This window comes from Drosophila elegans, unplaced genomic scaffold (assembly GCF_018152505.1).
Source record: "Drosophila elegans isolate 14027-0461.03 unplaced genomic scaffold, ASM1815250v1 contig_476, whole genome shotgun sequence".
NCBI classification, from domain to species: Eukaryota; Metazoa; Arthropoda; class Insecta; order Diptera; family Drosophilidae; genus Drosophila; species Drosophila elegans.
Window position 1 is genome coordinate 5,253,434 of NW_024545863.1, and position 20,622 is coordinate 5,274,055.

At 38.4% G+C, this 20,622-nt stretch overlaps 1 protein-coding gene across 1 annotated transcript in view; it reads right to left on the reverse strand.

Moving 5' to 3' along the window:
* Positions 1-366: 366 nt before the first annotated feature.
* The window catches only part of LOC108140697, a 35,110-nt gene continuing 14,854 nt past the window's right edge, over positions 367-20,622 (reverse strand). Inside the window, exons 2-7 of the mRNA XM_017263648.1 lie at positions 17,111-17,935; positions 8,713-8,927; positions 8,502-8,637; positions 7,691-7,824; positions 1,314-1,614; positions 367-996 (exon numbers count right to left, since the gene is read on the reverse strand). Coding sequence (XP_017119137.1) covers positions 851-996; positions 1,314-1,614; positions 7,691-7,824; positions 8,502-8,637; positions 8,713-8,927; positions 17,111-17,372 — 1,194 coding nt within the window. The 5' untranslated portion in view covers positions 17,373-17,935 and the 3' untranslated portion in view covers positions 367-850. The remainder of the gene's footprint in view (positions 997-1,313; positions 1,615-7,690; positions 7,825-8,501; positions 8,638-8,712; positions 8,928-17,110; positions 17,936-20,622) is intronic.

Here is a 20,622-nt window from a genome sequence, read left to right on the forward strand (position 1 = left end):
TGAAAAACCCATCTGGTTGACGATGAACTCGGCACTGTCATTTAAATGTTTCAGTTTAATTTGCCAACGAAGAAATCGATAAGAAAGTCTATTAAAGATTTTTGCACGAATTATTGAATTATTGTTCCAGCTATAATTATTTTTTTAATATGCCATTAATATGCCAATTGATTAATTGATTATTTTTAAATTGAAAATCGAAGTTTTTTTGTAAATTTTGCAAAATAAAGTGCCTCAAATTAATCTTTAACGATTCTCACTTTTCTAACCCTTTTAATTTATCCCAATAAATAAAAAGCCACGCAAAGTTGATTATTACTGCTTGTTTATTTTGGTTTGAATGTTCATTTTGGTTTTGTCTTGACATTGGCATTTCAGTTGTTAAAATTTTTTTGTGTGTGTGTGTATTTTTTTGTATCGTTTCAACGATTTACAATTTTTACTTCACTTAAACATTAAGTTGATATTTGCTTGGGTTGAAGCTAAATGCAAATGAAACATTAATATTTTATCCAATATTTTATGCATCATTAAATAATCCATTAATTAACAATTAGTCGCGTTTTTGTGTGTATGTGAGCGCGTGGGTGTGAGTGCGAGTTCACTTTCGTGTATCCGTTCACATCATTAAAGCAAATATTTACAATTACATAGGGTTTAAGTGTGCATGTGTGAGCTTAACGGGAATCACATGGACAACTCGTGTGTGTGTATATAATTTAAATTGCATTCGAGATAGATAAATAATGCAGTTTACGGCCGAGGGCTTCCTAATTTCCATCGCTGTTCGATAAGCCATACACACTCACCATCCCTCCGTCCATTTATTCCAGCTGAGTAACCCCTCGATTTAGCTACCAGTAATTAGCAGGGTTAACATGCTGGCCAGCCAAATCGCCACGCCCCCAGCCGCCCCTCGCCAAGTGCTGAGGGCCGAAGACGTGGCGAAATAGGTCTCCAAGAAGCCACGGATTCCGGTTCCCGACGACAGCGTCACTGCAATAGAAATTCAGATGCATTTGTATAAAAAGCGAAAGCAAATAGTAAGAAAGTCGAAAAAACAGGGAACACCAGATAAAAGAATTATCTCGAAATCTAAAGATTGACTTAAGTTTTTAAATATTTATTTATTAATTTAAAATGTTTGCAAATAAATGTAGGTTTGGGCTATGCAATCACAAATAAAAAATAAGTTAAAAAAAAAAAAATATATATATATATATATATATATTTCCGATTTAAGAATGGTAATTTTATGCGTCGTTTTCCTCACAGTGCTTCGCAGCTGTGGAGAGTTATGCTTTGAGGCTTACCTCTTGCCGGCACCGGATCCTTTTGCGGTGTGCCCAGCTCGATTTCCTTATACTCCTGATAGAGATCGCCAATTTGCGCTGTACATCGCAGGACGAGTCCCCCGCCTCCGCCACCCAGGTGCAATGCGTTCGTAAGTCCATTGCCGTTGCCATTTCCATTGCCATTACCATTACCATTTCCATTTCCATGGCCACTGAGGCCGGCCACAAAGTGAATCGCCTGCAGCTGCAGCTTCAAACTGAGTCGGGATGCAATCAGGTTCTCAACCGTTTGAATGTACTGCGTTTCCTCCGTGTTGACCTGTCACAAAAAGAAATTCAAATCTTAGCGGTGGCTGTCAAAGTACGAGCTCAATAGAAAATATCGGAAATTTTACTGGATAAACCAGGCATTTTTGTAATTTGTAGACTTTAATAATGATTTTTATAATATCATATTAATTAAGATAACTTTTTTTATATATATAAGAATAAAAAGTATATAAGGACAGGTTCATAGGGTATTCTAATTTTTCTATTTTTTTTATTTTCTTTTACACCCTTAAATTATATTATTGTATTGTCCAGTAAAACAAAATATAGTTTTTAATACACATAATATTTATATTAAAAATAAAATTGAGTAATACATTTTTCTTTTTTATGCAGAAGATTTTTACTGTTAGGTTTTTCTTTTTTATATTTGTTAGTTTTGGCCACTCAAGCCAAAAAATTGAAGCACTTTTAGTGGTTATTAAAACTAAGAGAAAATCTCATATGTTCTGTTCTGCAAGTAAATGGCCCATATATTAGCCTATTAAATCAATCGCCTGACTTCTACCACAATATTGTTTTGGGTTTTTGGTGTTTTGAATACTAACCGATAGTGCTACATGAGCTACATGCTTTAAATTATTCATATCATACTTCCAACTGCAATTGCAGTTGCAACTGATTTTCCCTTCCGCTTTCGAGGCACTCAACCCTTAACCCCTATGTCCACACTCCTATTATAAGTCCAAAAATAATGTTCCAGTATGCAGGCAGAAAGGAGAAATAAAAGCAGTAAAGGATAAAAAAGGGAAAAAAAAGTGGTAGAGTTTGGCATTGAGTTTTGTGCAACTGCATATGAATGGCAATTTGTCGTCTGTCTGTTCGCCAACTCGCCCCATTTTCTGTCTGTGTATAAATGTGTGTGGGGATATTACAAGCATGTTGCACTTGCGGCCATGGCTGCTTGCCAGTGACCAAGCCTTGACCACTTCACTGGGAAAAAATTAGTCGGTTTTGTAAAATGCAGCTTCAAACACACCGATTTTGAAAGTGAGAATGATTACTAAAATGTTCCCATCAAGCCCTTGCTCGTCTATAGCACAGAAGATTAAAAACCTTTTAACACATTTAAAATTAAGTTATTCATTTCTATAAAGCTCTTTTTAAGAAAAATTTAAGAAATTTTAGGTTAATTCTTTGCCAAATTCTGCATGTCCCAACTAATTATGTTCTCTGGCAAAATGTGCCTTTTTTGTTCGACAAAATCATCATAAAATCATCAAGAAATCATCAAGAGAGACTATTAATTTCTATTTTTTGGAATATTAAGAATACTTGTTATCACAAAATGTAATTTATGTACAACAATTTTTTTCCGGGCAATACAATCTGAGCAGACTGAAACAAGCTGAGTATTATCTTCTGAAAATATCTAGAATCGAGCAGGTTTTTCTCTAAGTGCAGCACAGAAGTGTGCTGAGCTTTTCGCCTGGCAACTGGAAAAGCAGTGGAAGCTTCGAGGCAAGGAAACGGACGCTGAATGCGAACGAAACGAAACGAACGGACATGGGCATGTCATATTTTGTTGTTGTTTGTGGCGAGTTGTTGGCCATGTTGTTGTCGATGTTGTTTTGTTGGCACTGCGATTGTTGTTGCTGCTGGCATTGCCATTTAAAAACGAGTTTTCAATGTTACACACAACAGTGGCAACAACAGAAACATCAAGAGACACTTATTCACTCATCCGCCTGGTTGGTTTTTCACCCCTTGCCAAGTGTCCGGCGTTTTGCTCGAGTGTATGCGAGTATGTGCGTCCATCTGAAGGCTGCTTGCCGTTGAAAACTGTTTATTTGATGCCTTTTGAGGAGCGCTGAAAATTTCATTTCCGCCATGACACCAACAGCAGCGCCTAAGTTTGACTGCTGATGTGTATATTTTATGCACATTTGCAGACATGTATATATATATTTTTTGTATGCATATGCGACACTCCTGTGCAAGCTTTCCGCTTCATTTGCCTGAGTTCTCCATTTGCTTCGCACACAATTTCCTTTTGGCGCGAAAAGAAAACTCTAAACTGCCGTGCAATGCTTTTAGTCGCAAATGGCGCATCGTCCATTGTTGCAGAGAAAAAAAAAATGGCGAGAAATTCAGGCGCCATTTTAAAAACGCTCTTGCTGCCATTTCCGCTCTGCTGCATGTCCTGTTGCCGATTCATCCCCACCCTCTCGATCCCACACCTTCCGCAAAGTTCACACGATAACCTGGTCTTAGCCGGAAAAAAAGATGCGCCGGAAAACTCGCTGGCAATTTAAATACAATAAATATGCATTTCATTTCCACTTACAAACTCATTTGAGCGCCATTTACTTATGCATGTATTTTGGTCCCCTTCAAGACAAAAAAGGTGTAAGATATAACGGGTTTTGCCGGAATTTGGGTCAGCCAAAGAAGTGCACTCAGAAAAAATTTAAAACGTTTGGAAAGTAAATAAAATTTTAAGAACTTGATTATTCTTAGTAATATATTAATTGTATGAATTTTAAAATTTTTATTAAATACCAAATTTCCAAACTTAGACATTTGAAAATGTGGGGCTTATAAAATAAAATTTGAAAACAAATTTTAATTGAAGATATTAATTTTTTTAACTTAAAATGCAATCTGTGGCTTAATTTTTTTATAAACTTTTATTATTTTTTCTCTGTGGAGGGGCTCTTAAGGATCTCTTCACCTTCGTTTCCCTACCACTCACCCACAACATTAAAAGCAAAAGCGCTTTATTGCGGAGCGCGTGCTTTTGGTTGTTGTTCGCCTTTTAACCCTTTTTACGAACAGCATCTCACCCACCCACACACACACACACACCTACATTTTGTTTTGGGCTTTGTGCGTTTTTTGGCTTATCCTTTTTATTTTATTTTATTTGAATTTTATTTTTATTTTTATGCTGGCAGAGGAAAAGCCCAGACACAGCGACATAAAAAGTCATTTTCAGTTTGCCCTGCCTCATTCCCTTTCTCTGCCTCTGCCTCGTTCTATCCCTTTTCTTCTGCCCGCTTCTATCTCGTTCTGGTGCCATGTTCTATCTTGCTCTGCCGATTTAATGCCGCGTAATTTACGAGACACTCTTAAGAAGCCAAGCGCTTTAATTAAGCATGTGGCCGAGGCAGCGACCCGAAAGTGAAAATACCCTCATATTTCTTGTGATTTACCTTTATGGCATCGAGAACCCTCAACCTTCAACCTCTGGGCAATTAAATGAGCATTTGGCATTTGCTGAAATAAACATTTTCTGCCCAGCAAATTGTTTTCAAACAAGAAAGTTTGTTTGCGTTTGTGTTTGTGTTTCGGGTTGCTATCTGGCCAACTCTACTTTGATGGCCTGGCAATTAATATCGTCTTGATAATTTCTGCCTAGATGAGATTATGCAAATTTTGTGGTAAATACCCAGAGCTCAGAATATGTTCTTGATTTGAATTTTCTTAGTGCGAAATTGCATTTTTAGTGTACCAAAAATAAGTTGTGTATTCCGAATGACAAAATATTTTCGCCTCTATTAAGTGCCTTTAATTTTCTCTCACATTCGGTCTTTGAAGTATAGATTTTGCCGAGACAGGGCCATCCATTAATCATGGCTAAGCCAAGCTTTAATTATGTCCTTAGTTTTCTGTGCTCAATAAATAATTTATCAAAAATCGATGGCCGCACAAATCCGCACGTCTAATGGTCAGACTTTGACCCTAATCTCAACTAATTCCCCCGAATCACCCAACCTCCGTAAAAGAAAACACGGGTAGAAGGGAAAAGTCTAGCGCATTTTGAGCTACTTTTCCATTAATATGACAGAAACTTTTTAACAAATTATGTGAGTCGTTAAAGTATTTGTTCGCTCCTCTGCCGCAGTGGGTCACACACATATGAGTACACATATCGAATTAAGCTTTAGTCTCGAACTCAACACGTGCTGGGTCAATGTTTCAGAGCCGAATTATTTATGGCATTGTTTTGTGTGACAGAGTATTATCCCTGGCCTTCTATCTAATTTTAAGAGCGAGAACAGCTCCAGCGGGCTGATCATAATTCAATATCAAAAAGGCATATACAGCTCGGGCATATGAAACTAAATTGCATGGCCATTGCCACTGGAATGGAAGCCATACTTTTGTATCCCGTTGTTGTTTTTTCAGGCCATATAAACATGTACAGAGAAAAAAATACTGCCTTACTGGTTTCATATTGACATTATTACATTCATTAAAATTTATAATTGATTTAGAACCTAATTTTAATTTTATATGCAATGGTTGTAAGAAAAAATATTCTTCAGTTCCTCAGAAAATCATTTTAATTAAAAATCATAAAAACTGTTTTCTTCAGATTTCCGAAAATTTTATACTTCCAGGTTTTTTACAAATTGCTTAAAATCATTGAAGACTATAGTTTTTGTGCTGTGCTTGTATCGGAAAAAGTCATTAGAGAAAAAAAGCTTAAGAATCCGAAATTAATGAGCGTTTTTGTTATATTTTCTCCTGTGTAGATTCAACATTTTATGTGACAGACGGGTAGACTATACCATACAGCGACGTACTTTTGTCTCGCCTTTTGTCATTAGTTGACTGCGAAGAAGCCTAGATAAAATGTTAAACGGCCTGCATGTGAGCGCTGGTAGCATGTGTGTGCTAGAGCCCCGAAAAGTAGACTTCAACCGACAGATATAAAACGACAGGATAAGACACACCCACACCCACACACACACCTAAGCACCTACACAAACAAACACCAAAGTAGAGCCAGAAAATAGAAAAAAGAGAAACAAAGCAGACGGACAGAGGAGGACACGTTATGTCTGATGATGTGGGTAGACATAATATAAAAATTTATGAAGCGTTTAATAAGTTTTCTTCTTGGCTATTTTTTTTTTTTTTGTTTTGTCCCTTTGCCCGCACCCTAGGAAATCGTAGAAAAGTTGAATTCGTTCAGCGGGCGTGTCAACTGAAAATTTGTTCATCTCGTAAATTCATTTAAAAGCCGTTGTCCTTTGTCCTTTGGTCATTTTGTCCACTGGCCCGTCCGGCAATTTCGTTTTTGCCACAAGTTGAACGTAATTTATTTTATGTGTCGGCTATGATTAATAACATTTCGGGCAAAAAGGAAACAAAAAAGGATTTCGAGGCTAGGTCAAAGAATTGGGATCTGGCATTGCTTTAAAACGATTGCCGGAAGCATTTCTTTGCTGATTTATGCAACTGATTAGCACCGCTCGCAAAATTGATGCGGAATTGGAAGCGCCCTCGAATGACTAATGGTTCTAGAGCCTATGGTGGACAAATGTATATTAACAGTGTCCGCCAGAGATTTAGCAACTTTGGGTTTTAAATAGAGAAATTTAAATATACATAGAATGGTGTATTATATTACCAAGTGTAAGAAATTTCCGAGAGGTATAAAGCGTTTTATGTGACTTTTTTCGGAAAGCATGCTACTTTTATGACCGTTGCTGTTTATATGTATGCGTATCACTTGTTTGCTGAGCCTCTCCTCCACATCGTTATGATAAATGACAAAAGAAGAAATCGCAGAGCCAAATCAGAGGCCTGGCATACAACCCTTTTTTGCTTTATTGACTTTATTTTGCCTGTAAGGCGGTCGGTCGTCCTCCTGCGGTTTCTTGTTTGGTCTTCGACTTGAGTTTTTAATTAAGTAGGTAAGATGAGACCCTTGTAATTCAGTCGCTTGGCTTGATTAAATTACATCATATTCATAAATAAAGAACAAATTTTGTGAGGCACGTCGCCGAGGATTAAGCGAAAGCCACACATGTTCCCAAACAGGAGTGGTGGGCTCCATTATAAAGGATTTACGATGCCGTTAGGCAAGTCAAAGCTGTTTAATTAGGCAAATCCCCCACGCACTTGCCCCGAAAGTCTTGGTACACTTAGACATTAATTAACAATCAATGCAAGCTGTGATGCAAGGCATTTTAACTGCCGATTGTTAAGCGGTTTGCCCTAAGGTTCTTGGAATTTGCCGAGATCAGATCACATCAATCTTCACACGTGCTATTATATTATTAAAATTTGATTACGTTTAATTTGAAAGCCTTTGTTTGCTTTTTACTTACGGGTTCATTGTTGATGGTAAACCGAAGGTCAGCTCGGGGTCGAGATGCCGGAGTGCTGCAGTTGGCCCGCAGAACATCGCCGGGGTCATATCGCGTATGCTCAGTGAAAAGTAGAGGACGCTTCTCCGGAAATTCTAAAGCGAAAGAAAGAGACAAATATTTGATGGTTAAAACGGGCTGTTTTATTCAGCTTTGACTCGAAAGCTGTTTACTTGCTTTTTGGTCATGATTACACTATGAAAAATGTAAAAAAAACAAAACGGCTTAACGAAAATTTGTAAAGTTAATTTATAAATTTATATTTTTTATTTAATACTTTTTTTCATGTATTTTAAAATGAGTGCAATTTTATTTTCATGTATTATCGATATACTCTTTATAAGGATAATATGGATTTTTACAATAAATTACTATTTTTACAGTTTTCCTACTTAACGCTCGTCATTCAGATTCACTCTCAAATTATTTGTAACTCTTATAAAGAACCCAATATCTCACTATTTGTAATGATTATATTTTCGTTTCAAAATTTATTGAAAAAATATTTTCTTGGTGGCGAATACATATACCTATCCCTTTAGATCACTATTTCCCCAAGTGCACAAGTGTTTATTCGGGACTTTGGTGGACTCTTAATTGCTTGCTGTGGAGCGACAAGGGCCCATCCTTGCCCATTGTTCGCTGCACAACCCAGTCACGCCTTTGCCAGCGACTAATGAGACAGGATCTGTTTGTCATTGTCAGATGGCCGTGAGTTCCCGTCAGCTAGGCAGATAGTCGGATAGTCAGAAAGTCAGATAGTCGTACTCACCCACAACTTGCATCTGGGCGTAGGCGGTGGCCGTTGAATAGAACGGTGCATCCGCCGTAACCTCGCAGCTGAATTGTCCGGACAGGCCGAAGCTGACATTGCGGATGAGCACCATGGTGGCGTTCGAGCCGCTTTCCTGTGGAGAAAATTCAAAAACACCCATTCCATTCCATCAAACTATAAGCCGAACTCCGCAAAGGATGCAACTTACGTCCACTCTGATGCCCGGGAACTGAAAAACCTTGGTGTGGGGATACTCGCCGGGTGTGTAGCGGTAGAATTCCATCTGGCCGCGGTAGAACTTAATGGAGTAGAGGGGCGCCTCGTCCAGTTGGTAGTTGCACCTTAGGGCCACCGATTGACCCCTTCGCACCGCCGGCGGCTCGACCAGCAGATTCACGTCACGCAGCGCCGCCTGACCGAAATCTGAAAAGGTGGTGGGATTTATTCATGTGGATGCGGTGCCGTAAAGGTAGAGGCTCAGGCACACAGAGCGCAAAACATTCCATAGCTTTTTGTTTTAAAAAAGTCCAGACAGTCCAGACAGTCCAGACCCCTTTAAAATGGGATTTACAATCACTATACAATCAGATAGTCATTTGTAGGGTAAATTCAATTGTATTATACTTTAGCTTATATGAAAAAAAAAAAACATAGCGAACATTCTTTTTTAGCACACATCTCTGTTTGAAACTTAAATTTTTGCGAGTGTAGTATGGCTCAATTTTAAAAGGGGATTTTGTCGGCACCCTTTGTTATTTTAAAAGCCTTCGGTTTTGGCTCAACACATAAGCCTTCCCATTGAAGTTCAAAGGCATGAAACAATATTGAATCTGGTTACAGTGGCTGTGACATCGCCGTCATCGTCATCGTCATCTCCATCATCATCGTGGTCCTTTTCTTGGCTCTCGCACATAAACCCCATGGGATTAAGAACTGCAGCCGCTGAAAATGCAGCGCACTCTGGGGCGCTTAAAGCCTTAAAACTTGCCAGCCAGGGCAAACAATGGACGCATCGCCAGTGTCTCCGTCAGAGTTGGTAACTTCAGATTGAGTGTACCGTTTAATATAATAGCAACAAGATTGATAAAGTTCTTGCTAACTTTTTCTCTTATATGTTAATATGTTAATATTAAACCGTATTATTCCAAAAATATATTATAACTATATTAACGTTATACTTTTTTGCTATTTATATCACTGGTAAAGCTAATTTTCAAAAAACGTACGTACAAATTAAACTTATTGTTGAGAAATAAAAACTAAAATAAATTTGCCAATTTGATATTTGGCGTTTAGCTCGCAGCACTGATCTTCATCGCAATGGCAGTCCTCTTTGTCGTTTTCCACTCCTATTTTTCCATTTCCCATTTTCCATCTGCATTCCCATCACCATTTATCCATGACGATGATGGCAGCAGGCAGCCAGCAGCCAGCAGCCGGCAAGGCAAAGTTGACTGACTACATCAAAAAGCAATTTTCCATTTGTTTTACAATATGCTCGACCCCTCCGCTTACCCTCGGCACCCACACATACTCACACTTACGGAGACAGACATGACTTCGACGTGTGTGCTTGTGCTGAGTGTGTGTTTGGCTTTCCATAAACTCTCAAATCGTTTAAGCCGCCTTACGAGAAGTTGTAAACCTCTTTGCTGCCTTTTCTTGCCGCTGCTCCTGCTTCCTTTGCTCTCGCACTGCTATTTTTTCGCCTGGGCTTTGTTTTCAAATAGAAATCGTGATAGCAACGCAGCATAATCAATGCCTGTACACTGGGAAAAAAAACATGGTCTCAAAGTGAAGGCTAGGCTATCGATACTAATCACAAAGAAAAAGAAATTTTTATATTTTATTTAATTCTTTTTTTTATTTATACGTTTTATTTGTTTACTGAAAAAGAAAATTTAACAATAAAAGTTTGACTTAATTTAGAATTTTATTTTGTTCTCTATTAATCATTTGAAAAGGTAGCTGTATCGTTGAACGATTTGAAGTTTTTCCAACCTTTGTGGTTGCTTTAGTGTTGAATTATTGCCTGCGTAATATTAAAAAAAAGGTTAAAAGAAAACCTATCCAAGTGCAGATAATCCTCCCGATATAGGTGTTAGTTTTTTGCACTGCCTCTTAAAGCTCAATATCCGTTGGACTAGGGCTTACTTCACTGCTCCTGCTGTTTCATCTTCATTTTCATCGACAGCTTCCTGTGTTGTGTTGTCTTCGTTTCGTTTTATGACAACTATTTTTTTTCACTCCAGCCTCTGCAGTTTGAGGCTGTGGCCATTTGCCTTTGGAAATTAGGCCGGGCTTAGCGTTACGTCGGCCCCCCTGCAGTTGAAGTGGCTGTTGCAGATTTCCACATGAACGTGGCTTATGGCCAGTGCCGGTGTTAAAGGACGAATGATGAATCTTTGTCAGCAGTGATTTTGTCGGGCAAGTGAAAGAATTTTATGGTCCTTCGATGGATTGCCAGGAGTTTGTAAAAGCCCAGGCTCTTTGCCGGCAACAGCTTACCTCGATTTAAGACCAAAGAATGCTGCTTGTTTCCCATAATGACCTTAAATTTTTCCATTGCCCACAACGGATTTATCTTCCGTTGCTCCACGACAACTTTTATGCAACTTTGTCATGACAAAAGAGGCAAAAAATGTGGGTAAAAACGAGAGGAAAATTGTGAAATATGTGCAGCTGTGATCATAAAACGTTTATTGACTGCAAAATTCAATATATCATACATTCACCATTATGACAATATGCAGTTGCACAAACACTCGTATATTTACGCAAGTATGCATGGAAGCGAACCAGGGGCGTCGTTTTGAAAGGAAAAAAAAACTGTTCTTTATCCTTCCAACGGCAACTAAAAGGATATACAAATTTCATGGGCAGAAAATCTACTCTATAATTTGTTCAAATACCTTTATTTACTCACATCATATTGTTCTTAAAGATTATATTATGTTTGTTAGACAAGAGCTTAAAATGTTTTAAATAATATTGTGGTCAGGCTCTATTTATTTCCGATACATCATATATATTTAATTATGCTTAGTTTTAAATTAAATCGACACAAGCATGTTTTCTAATTGCTGCATACATTTTTTTTTTACTGAAAGTCTATGACCTAAACATTTTTACAATATTTTGTGAAAAATAAATATTTTTTTCAATTACAACCCTGGGAGCTTCAAATTCAACTGAATTTGATATACTCCCATTGGCAAATTACGACTACGGCCATGGCATACGTATGTAGAAAAAGCCGCTCTCTCATAAACTTTCTGCTGCGCCACCCAGCTTGCCCAGATTTTGTTACAAATGAGCGCGGTATAAGCAAGGGGTTTGGTTTTAGATGGGGTCCTTTATCCCCCGACTCAGTGAAGGACTAAACTGTCGGGGGGCGTGGACGGAACCAGCTGTTGGTAAACTAAAGCCAGACGAACTTTTTGCAGACATGCGAGTCGCCAGGGGGCACTCGAAGTGAATGAAAATCGGGAAAGTGTGGAGGGAAAGTGCAAGCCATGTGATGAACTCACTTGTGATAATTTATGGGTAATATTTTTATTGTCATAAAGAGCGGCAGACGCGAAGAACAAGAGAACTATAAAACGCCGAGATACTACCAAAACTAATTGTCTGGAGATCTAACCGTTTTTTAACAATTTTTTTACCAAATAATAATAGTCACAATTAAATGAAAAGATAACTTTCCAGTATTTCCAGTAAATTTTCTTGTCCCTTAATATTTGTATGCTACTTTTCAAGTTCTGTTTTCTTAACTGCGCTGTCATTTGCTTTGCTCCCCCAAAAATCATTCTTTAAAAACATCCCACACTTTCTTTGTGCCAGTGAAAATTGGTTTTTCGGATGGGTCGGCCAACATCCAATAAATGTTTTAAAGTTAAACAATTTACGACGCCAAACACAATAACAAAATTTTACACATGAATTCTTCATGTAATTACGCGTGGCCAAAAATGAACAAAATTAACAAAAATATAAATTGCTCAGTTGCACACACACAAACAGGATCAAAAAGATATACCAGCCTCTGGCCATTTATATTTAAATCTGCATACATATATACTCTGTGGCATTTCGTGATAATTAACGCAATATTTCAGCTTCACAAAATACTAAAAAGGATATTACTGGTCCTTTCGCTCGTAACTTTCGCCACGGGAAAAAAATGCTCGCAATTATTAAGCATAATGCATAAGCAACTACAACGGAATATTTTAGACAGGGAGAGAGCATAGAAATATTTGCATAAATTTTACACAGTGAAATTTGAGTTGAAATTACATTTGAAGTGGGTGGGAAAATGTTTTAGGGAATTGTGAGTGGTCTACGGTCAACGTTTTTGTAGACAAATTGGCGCTGTTACAGTTCTGAAAAGTTTCTGACATATTTCGCTTGGCCCCAGTCCGAAAGCGAGCGAAAGAGATGGGGCTAAAGCACGAGTAAGAGACAGGACGAGGGCGGTGGAGTGGAGATAGACAAGGCCGGCATGATATAATTATGTGTTGAATTATGAATTGAAATGCTGAAAAGTTTTTATAGTTTTTATGCGTTATGAAAACTTGGCATTCAACTAACATTTTGGTCAACATTTATTGCTAATTCTCACAGTCAGCAGTGTCCCGAATGTTTTTAGAGGACTTTAATGCACTAAAACTCGTTATGACAAATTATATTTGCGGATAGAGTCGACTGTTTATAAACACTCTTATATTAACGTTTTTCTGGTTAGAGGGGACAGCAGATATGCTGAGATTGTGATTAATTATTATTCATATTGCCGACAGTTTGCTCAAAACATTTTTGTATTGTCCTACAAACATAACTGATAATATGAGCTGTATGGCTTTTTTGGAGTTAGATTCAATAACACTTATTGCTGCATTGAACCCGACGGCAAGTAATAAATAAAATATTAAAGATTCGAACTTTTATTTGTTTGTTTTTTTATTCTGACTGAGAAGATACTAAATTATTTGTTCCTGGACGTATGTAAATCCACAAATAAAATTGGAAACCTCTTTTTTGCTTAGTTATTGCTTTTGGTCCTTATGGTTTTCAGTTTAATTTAATTTGTTGTGGTTTTAAGAAAGTATTTCTTCATTTTACTAACATTCATCAATAAGAATGCCACAGAGCATGTGCCTTCAGTTATGGCATCCCCATCTTCTTCATACTCAATATATCTACAGACTTCTCCGACTTTTGAGCTTCGTATTTGCATGCGACCAATAAACATAACCATGAATGTCTGCCATGTGGGTGACCATTGTTGTTTGGGCCTGTTGGATGCCACTCCGAATGCCTCACATTATATCAATTCAATTATGTTTTATGCCGCACAGTTGGCTCACAAAGCCGGAGAAAAAGGACCCATGCTGCTACCAATACTGCTGACAATATACTGGCTGTATAATAGTTGCTTCTTCTCGGTTGTGGTTGATTATTTTGTTCACACATGTGCAGTTTAATTTAATATAAGCACCTTGAGAGAGGCTTTAATCAATAATGGTCCTAACCGATTGGAGTGATTCGCTTTGTTTTGAGCTCGAGGCGAGGCTGTTTTGTGTTAAATTGATATTGTGGCTAATTGTTTGGCACACACATGTAGCTTCCTTTCTTGCTAATCCCTTTAATTTACCCCGAAACACCAGACACACAAACGGCCAGGTAAACAAAGACGACGATTCCGCAGGTGAGGTGCGTGTTTGGGTTTTGATAACAAATTGCACCGAATAGTGGTGGGAAATCGGGTGGCTGAATGTGCGGTTGATGAGCCAGAAATAAACCACCGCACGAACCTTTTGTAATTAAATGTTGAAAGCAATTTCACGTCGAAGCCCGATTCACGCAAGCAAAGGGTGTGAGCCATGTCCTCGCTTTTTTGATTTGGGTTTATTGTTTTAAATAAATTTCCACAAAATGTGCGTAATTAATGAACAGGCAACTGTGTAAATCACTAGATATCAATTTGTCTGATAAGCACTTGGCGAAATGAAAAAAATAATTATGTTTCACATAAAGTTTGAGTTCCTAAAACCCATTGAACTCAAATATTTTGATCATACATATTTTAAATAAAGTCTTCTTTCCATACTTGTGATGCCTTGAACTTTAATTGAAATTGTTTAGAAACTGTTATGATATAGTTTAATGTATAAATATATATATGCGAATTCATGTTTTCCCTAATTCAAATAAAAATTACTAAAAAATATATAGCTTTTTGAAATATTTTCATAACATTTTTGTGTTGAAATTTTCAGTTGGTAAAGTTGCCATGATGACATGGGCTGCATAACATAAGTATAAATTACAATTTGAGGATACGAGAGTGAAGTGGATGTTATTTATGCATTATTATTATTTAAGTATAAGCTCATATTATTTCTTAAATGTGTTCATGTGTTCAAAAAATGATATAGTTTTTTTCTTAAGCATTTGTGTAATGTTTCCTTCGAGTGTGTGCATTTGCGGTCAACACCGTGTTGCACGCACAATCGGAAGCCTTTCGGGTTTCTTATCGACTGGCACTGGCCATTGATTGCAGTTCATTAAGCACGCGCAGGCTCACGCACTCTCCTTTTGCTTTCACTTTCCACCTTCCACATGGGGCTGCCTTCAACCGCGTTGAACCACCGGCCACTCACCACCCCCCGTTTGTTCGACACCTGATGACTTGGCTCATTAGCTGGGCATCCCGTTCGCACCTCCTGGCACTTGACCATGGCCAGTGTTGGATGTTGAACCCTCACCTTTGCGCTGTGCATATATTTTCATAAAACCCCCATCCTCCACCCACACCCACTCACCAGCAACATCAGCTTCAGCATCCACCCGCTCAACCCCGATTCCGCATCTCGGGGCCATTATTGTTGATTGCTTATTCATGCATTCAGTCATTTATTCATATGCCCGAATCTTGGGCGATGAGCACTTTGCTTGTTTGCCTTGTTATCAAAATGAAAATTTTCCGCTTTCCTTGCCATTCACTCTCCGTTTTCCATTTCCATCTTGCCCCCAAACTAGCCAAAATTAATTGCGCCGCCCGGGCGCTCTGCTGTTTATATTTTAAATTAATTATAAATATTTATTTATCCTGATTAGTTAAGTGGGTGGTCGGTCTGCCCCCCAGCCGGGGCTTAACCAAATTGATTTCGGTTGATTTTAGCATTGGCCAGCGCTTTTGCGGGCCATCGATTACAAAGCTATGGCTTTAAAACCACCAGACCAACCAATCAGCCAGCGGCAATGGAAACTGAATTGCACGCCGGTCTTCCATTACTCTTGATTCACACTGAGCGGTGAAACAGAAATGCGATTTAATAAGAAAATTGTAGAACGAGAAATTCAGGTGCTGAAAAAGCTGCAATCCGATATTTTAATTAATGAATATCAAATTCCTGGCATAATTACTCACAGAGGTAATTTGAGCCAATCCAATAATTCTGATGTTAAAATTTATGAAAATAGGTAAAAAGCTTCAAATGAAATAAGTCAGCCTTTATTTTAGTTGTTTGCGGTGGACATCATAGGTCTTCTCAAAAACAAGATAATACTGCATTTAAATGGTAATTGGATTACCCCTGGTAATCAAGAAGCCTTTTTTTAATGTTCAATTTTGTTGTTTATTATTATTAATTAGCATAATTTTCGCTCACTGCACTTACTTCTGAGACTGCTGCCTTGCTAACCGAATTCATTTTTCCCATTCTGCTGTCTTGCTCCTCTTTGTGGTTTTCTATAATTGATGGCAGCATCAATTCCAAACGAAATAATCAAGCCATACAAAACGGAGAGAAAAGCTGGCCACGAAAAAAAGGGCACAGCCACAAGTGCGGATTGTGTACTAGTATAGTACAGTGCAGCACATTCGTGTACTGCCGGCTCACGTAGTCCGATTTGCCATGTTTCTTCACTGCATACTTTCCTGGGCCAAAGTTAATTTCAGGTTTAAGTGGCAGCAACTGCAGCTGCTGCAGTCGAATTATTGAAGGCAGCAAAAAGCGAATGGGACGGGGCGAAAACGTTTAAATGAAAAACACGAGTCAATTTATATTGCGCTGACGTACCGCCCAGCTTTACCCCCCTCGGTTGCCATTTAATCTTCTTCCATTTCTTGGCGCTATTTTCAAATGTTTTTCTTTGCTGTTTAGCCATTTTTTGCTGCTGTGGCAGTTGTAGTGAAAAAAGAACCCAAAACCAAGCGTTGTGTGTTGCATTTCTTCTCCTTTTTTGTTGGCTGCCCATGTGTGTTTGTCTGTGTTATTTTTTTTTTGTCTAAAGCTGTACAAAAATCTGCACAGAAATGCACGGAAATTCATCTTGATTTGTGTTGAGCGTTTTTATTTATTTTTTTCCAACACCCCCCCTGTATATCTTATTCAAGGGCTAAAACTGCAGCAGTTTTTTCAGCCAGCACATCTCTATATCACTTTGGTTTGGCGGTTTGTCTTCTCCACTTTATCCCTGGTTTTTTGTGCGTGTTTTGCCCCCGGGGCGTGGTGCACTAAATCAGAGACATTTAAGCGCGTTTTGTTAAAAGTCACTTGCTGCACTCGACCATGGCTCATTTGCCGGCATCTACTTACCACAGAAAAGGCACAGCAGCAAAAGCCATTGCAGGATGTTGCTGCCGTAGTTGCAACTATTGTTGCTGCTGTCGCTGCGGGTGATTTTTGTGCGACAGCAACACCTACGCATTGCTGTTGTCGCGGTGTCTGCTGATGGCAACATGTGACTTTGCATTTCCGCGTTTTCCAACTTGTAGTTGCAGTGGCAAGTTGCTGGTGTTTCTGCTGCCGCTGCTGTTGATCTGAGTGATGTGCTAAAAGTTGATAGTGTCTGCCACATTGTCAACGCTTCTGAACACTAATTAAGTGCGAAACGAATGTCTGCTTGTCTTGGCAATTCCTTGCTAAATTATGCTAATTTATATTCCTTAAATATTCTTGTGTCCGGAGTTTTTCGGTAATTTATTCTAATTTATTTCGCAAATATTTCTCAGAGTTGGCACGCACTTTGTTACGTATTTTGATTTGTTGTTTGTGTGTTTTCAATTTATACTTCGCACTTGAAACTTTCTCCTTGTCACTGTTTCGTTCTCTTTCTTCTCCAGATTTTTTATCTCTTTCATTGCCGCGATGCGAACGCGTCACGCAATCGTCAGATTTGCGACTGAATGCTCGAATGTTGCTGTTGTCTGTTGGTGTTGCTGCTGTCAGTCTATGTTGCTGTTGTCGGTGCTCCTGCTGCTGCTGCTGCTACTGTCTATCAGCAACATGTTGCCTGGAAAACGTCGATGGCAATGGGAATGTCTTGCAGTTGTTCTTCCGCGAAAATGTTTGTCTTTTGACGTTTATGGACGATTTTAGTGCTACTTCTAATTACTTCATATGGTGCTCCAAAACTACGCCCTGCAAATAAAGTGGAAAAAGCAGGCAGAGAATTCCTCAATTAGTTGTTGACACAGGCTAAAATATTAGTTTTATTGCTATCTCGTAAAGCGTACAAAGTTCCAAATAAAAATTCCAGCAATCGTCACGTGCCGCGTCCGTGTTCGTGATTGATTTATGCGTTCTGGGACTGGGACCCCAGATAGGAAGTATCAATGCCCCGTGCCCATTGACCTTTGTCAAATCGCCCGGGGGCACAAAAATGCGACCCAGGGACTAATTAGCAGGCTGTCCACTCGAAAGCATCCAATTTGGACTTGGTTATTTCGCCGACCGCCAGCAATCGGGTTTTGCATTATTTACGACTTTCCCCCAATGCTCAATTATGCGCTCCAATGCAGGAAACCGCACATTTGCCGCCAGCCCTTCAAACTATGAGCATGCCCCTAAAAAAGAGTTCTGCTTTTCTCCGCTTCCTGTTTGGGCATTGTCCCTAAACAAAGAAGGGCATTTGGATCTGGCCTAACACTAAGAGAAATATGACAACATATCAAATATTTCTGTCAGTGAAATATACGTGGGACCGTAAACAAGAGTATTTGAGTTTATATTTTAAAAAGACTTATTGGATTTTGACTTTTAAGAGTCAAAAATAACAATTTTTTCCATAGGGTATATAAAAATTCAGAAATTTTGAAACCTAAATTGTATTAAACTTTGTTACAAATAACATAAAAATTAGCTAAATAAAAGATTTTTGTATTTTGTAAATATCTTTAAATACACCCTTTCTAAAATTATATGAAGTTATTTAAACTCAGGCTCTAGCTAGCTTTCTCGGTACGCTTTTTCCAAAGTGTATGCAAAGTTTGGCTAACTGCACGGGCAGCATCAGCATTGTTCCATGCATTTCCATTTGACAGAAAATCGTGCGCTGAAACCAAAAATCACTTCCGCTTGGTCATCGATTGCTGGATGTGAAAGGGAAGTAGTGGGCTAAGAGGAGTGATGGGTTAAGGGGCATCAAGGCCTGCACTTCACACATCATTTCCTCTGCTCAACATTTATTATGCCATTTGTGTGAGACCGAATTGTCACAATTAGTCGACAGATGAGTGGGAAAGGGATGAATGGTATGGTGGCTCTATATATAGACCAGTCCCCCCGACTTTTCCGCATCGCTTTCCCCGTTTTTCCCCTTTTCACCGATCCCCTCCTGAAGAGCCTGCGCCGATTCATTTATAATATTTTGTCATTGTCTGGGCCGGCGTTTGCTGCATTTTATTAATTTGTTTGTCATATTTCCACGTTTGTTTATTGATTAAAATGTGTGCACAGGCGTCTGACATTTTTTTGGGGTGAGGGAGGATTTTAAGTCTGCTCCAGCCGTTGTTGTTGTATCTGCGGTTCTGGCTGCTGCCGTAAACATGTGTTGCCGGCAACATTATCACTGCTGTTGCATTGTTATTTTTATTCCCTGTCTGCTGCCACATCCCCCTTCCTCCCAAAAAAAAGCCCCCTCTTCTGTTTGCTGTCTGGTATTTTAAATAAAACATCATTTTTTGTAATTGTTGCCTCGGCGTGAAACATTCTATTGCCCCATCGTTTTCCCGCAGTTCTTTTGTTTACCTAGGCTACAGTTGCAAACATTTCCCTTTTCCTCGCATTCACCCAGCTTTTCCCTGTTTGTTTGTACAAAATATTATGAATGATAATTTTGTCTGTCGCATTTTTCATGCATTTTCCCTCTCTGACGCTTTTATGGCCTCCAATGTTGTTTTTATGCCTGCTCCTTTGTTTTATGAATTTTATAATTAATTGTGTTTGACATGTTTTATACGCTTTGCCAGTGCTCTTGGCTTTTTGTCCTACCCATTTTAATGTTTTGATTGATTTTACCTTATATTTCCCCATTTTTCATTATTGTATAGTAAATGTGGTGTGTTAACAAACAAATAACAGGAAAATGGGTATTTGCAATTTATTTCTGGTGTGCCATTCAGAGGTTAAAAGCCTGTAATTAAACTAATGTCCTGCCTTTGACAGTTTATTCAATTTTTTAAAATTAGCATTGATTTTTTAATTGCGCAATTTAATTGTTTTGAATTTTAATAGACTAAGCCTTTTAAAAATAATGACGTGGAATACTTTTAGTTAAAACAAGCCTATTTTAATGTGTGGTGTATTACTATGCGTTAAGTTGCATTCTTAAACTGAATTTGTGAAAAAAATAAATGCATGGCATTTATCTTTGCCATACCACAAAAAAGTCAAAAAGGCGTGAAAATGTTATGTTTTTTAGGTTTTCCTTCACCTTTTAATTTCCTTGCCTGAGTGATCTTATTTAATGCTTCTCATTTTAATTAGCTCTGATACAATTATTGAGCTTTGCTTCTGCAACCCAAAGAAAGGCAGTCACTGTCAGGCCAAAAAACATTTGTATTGTATTTGTCATTCGGCCCGAGTTAATGTCCACACATGTAACTGTAACTGTCGCTGGCATATTTTGGCCAAGAAGACAAATGACAAAAGACAATTAGCTAACTGAAGGCAGGAAGCCTCTTAGACTTTCCGCCATTGCGAGTTGGTTTTAATTAAAAGCAGATTAGCATTGCGCGTGCAGCGAATTTGCGTGGGAGAATACCAGCCCAGCCACCCACTTTCCACGAAAATTATTGCCCCTCATTTTCTGCCGTTTTTGGGATGGA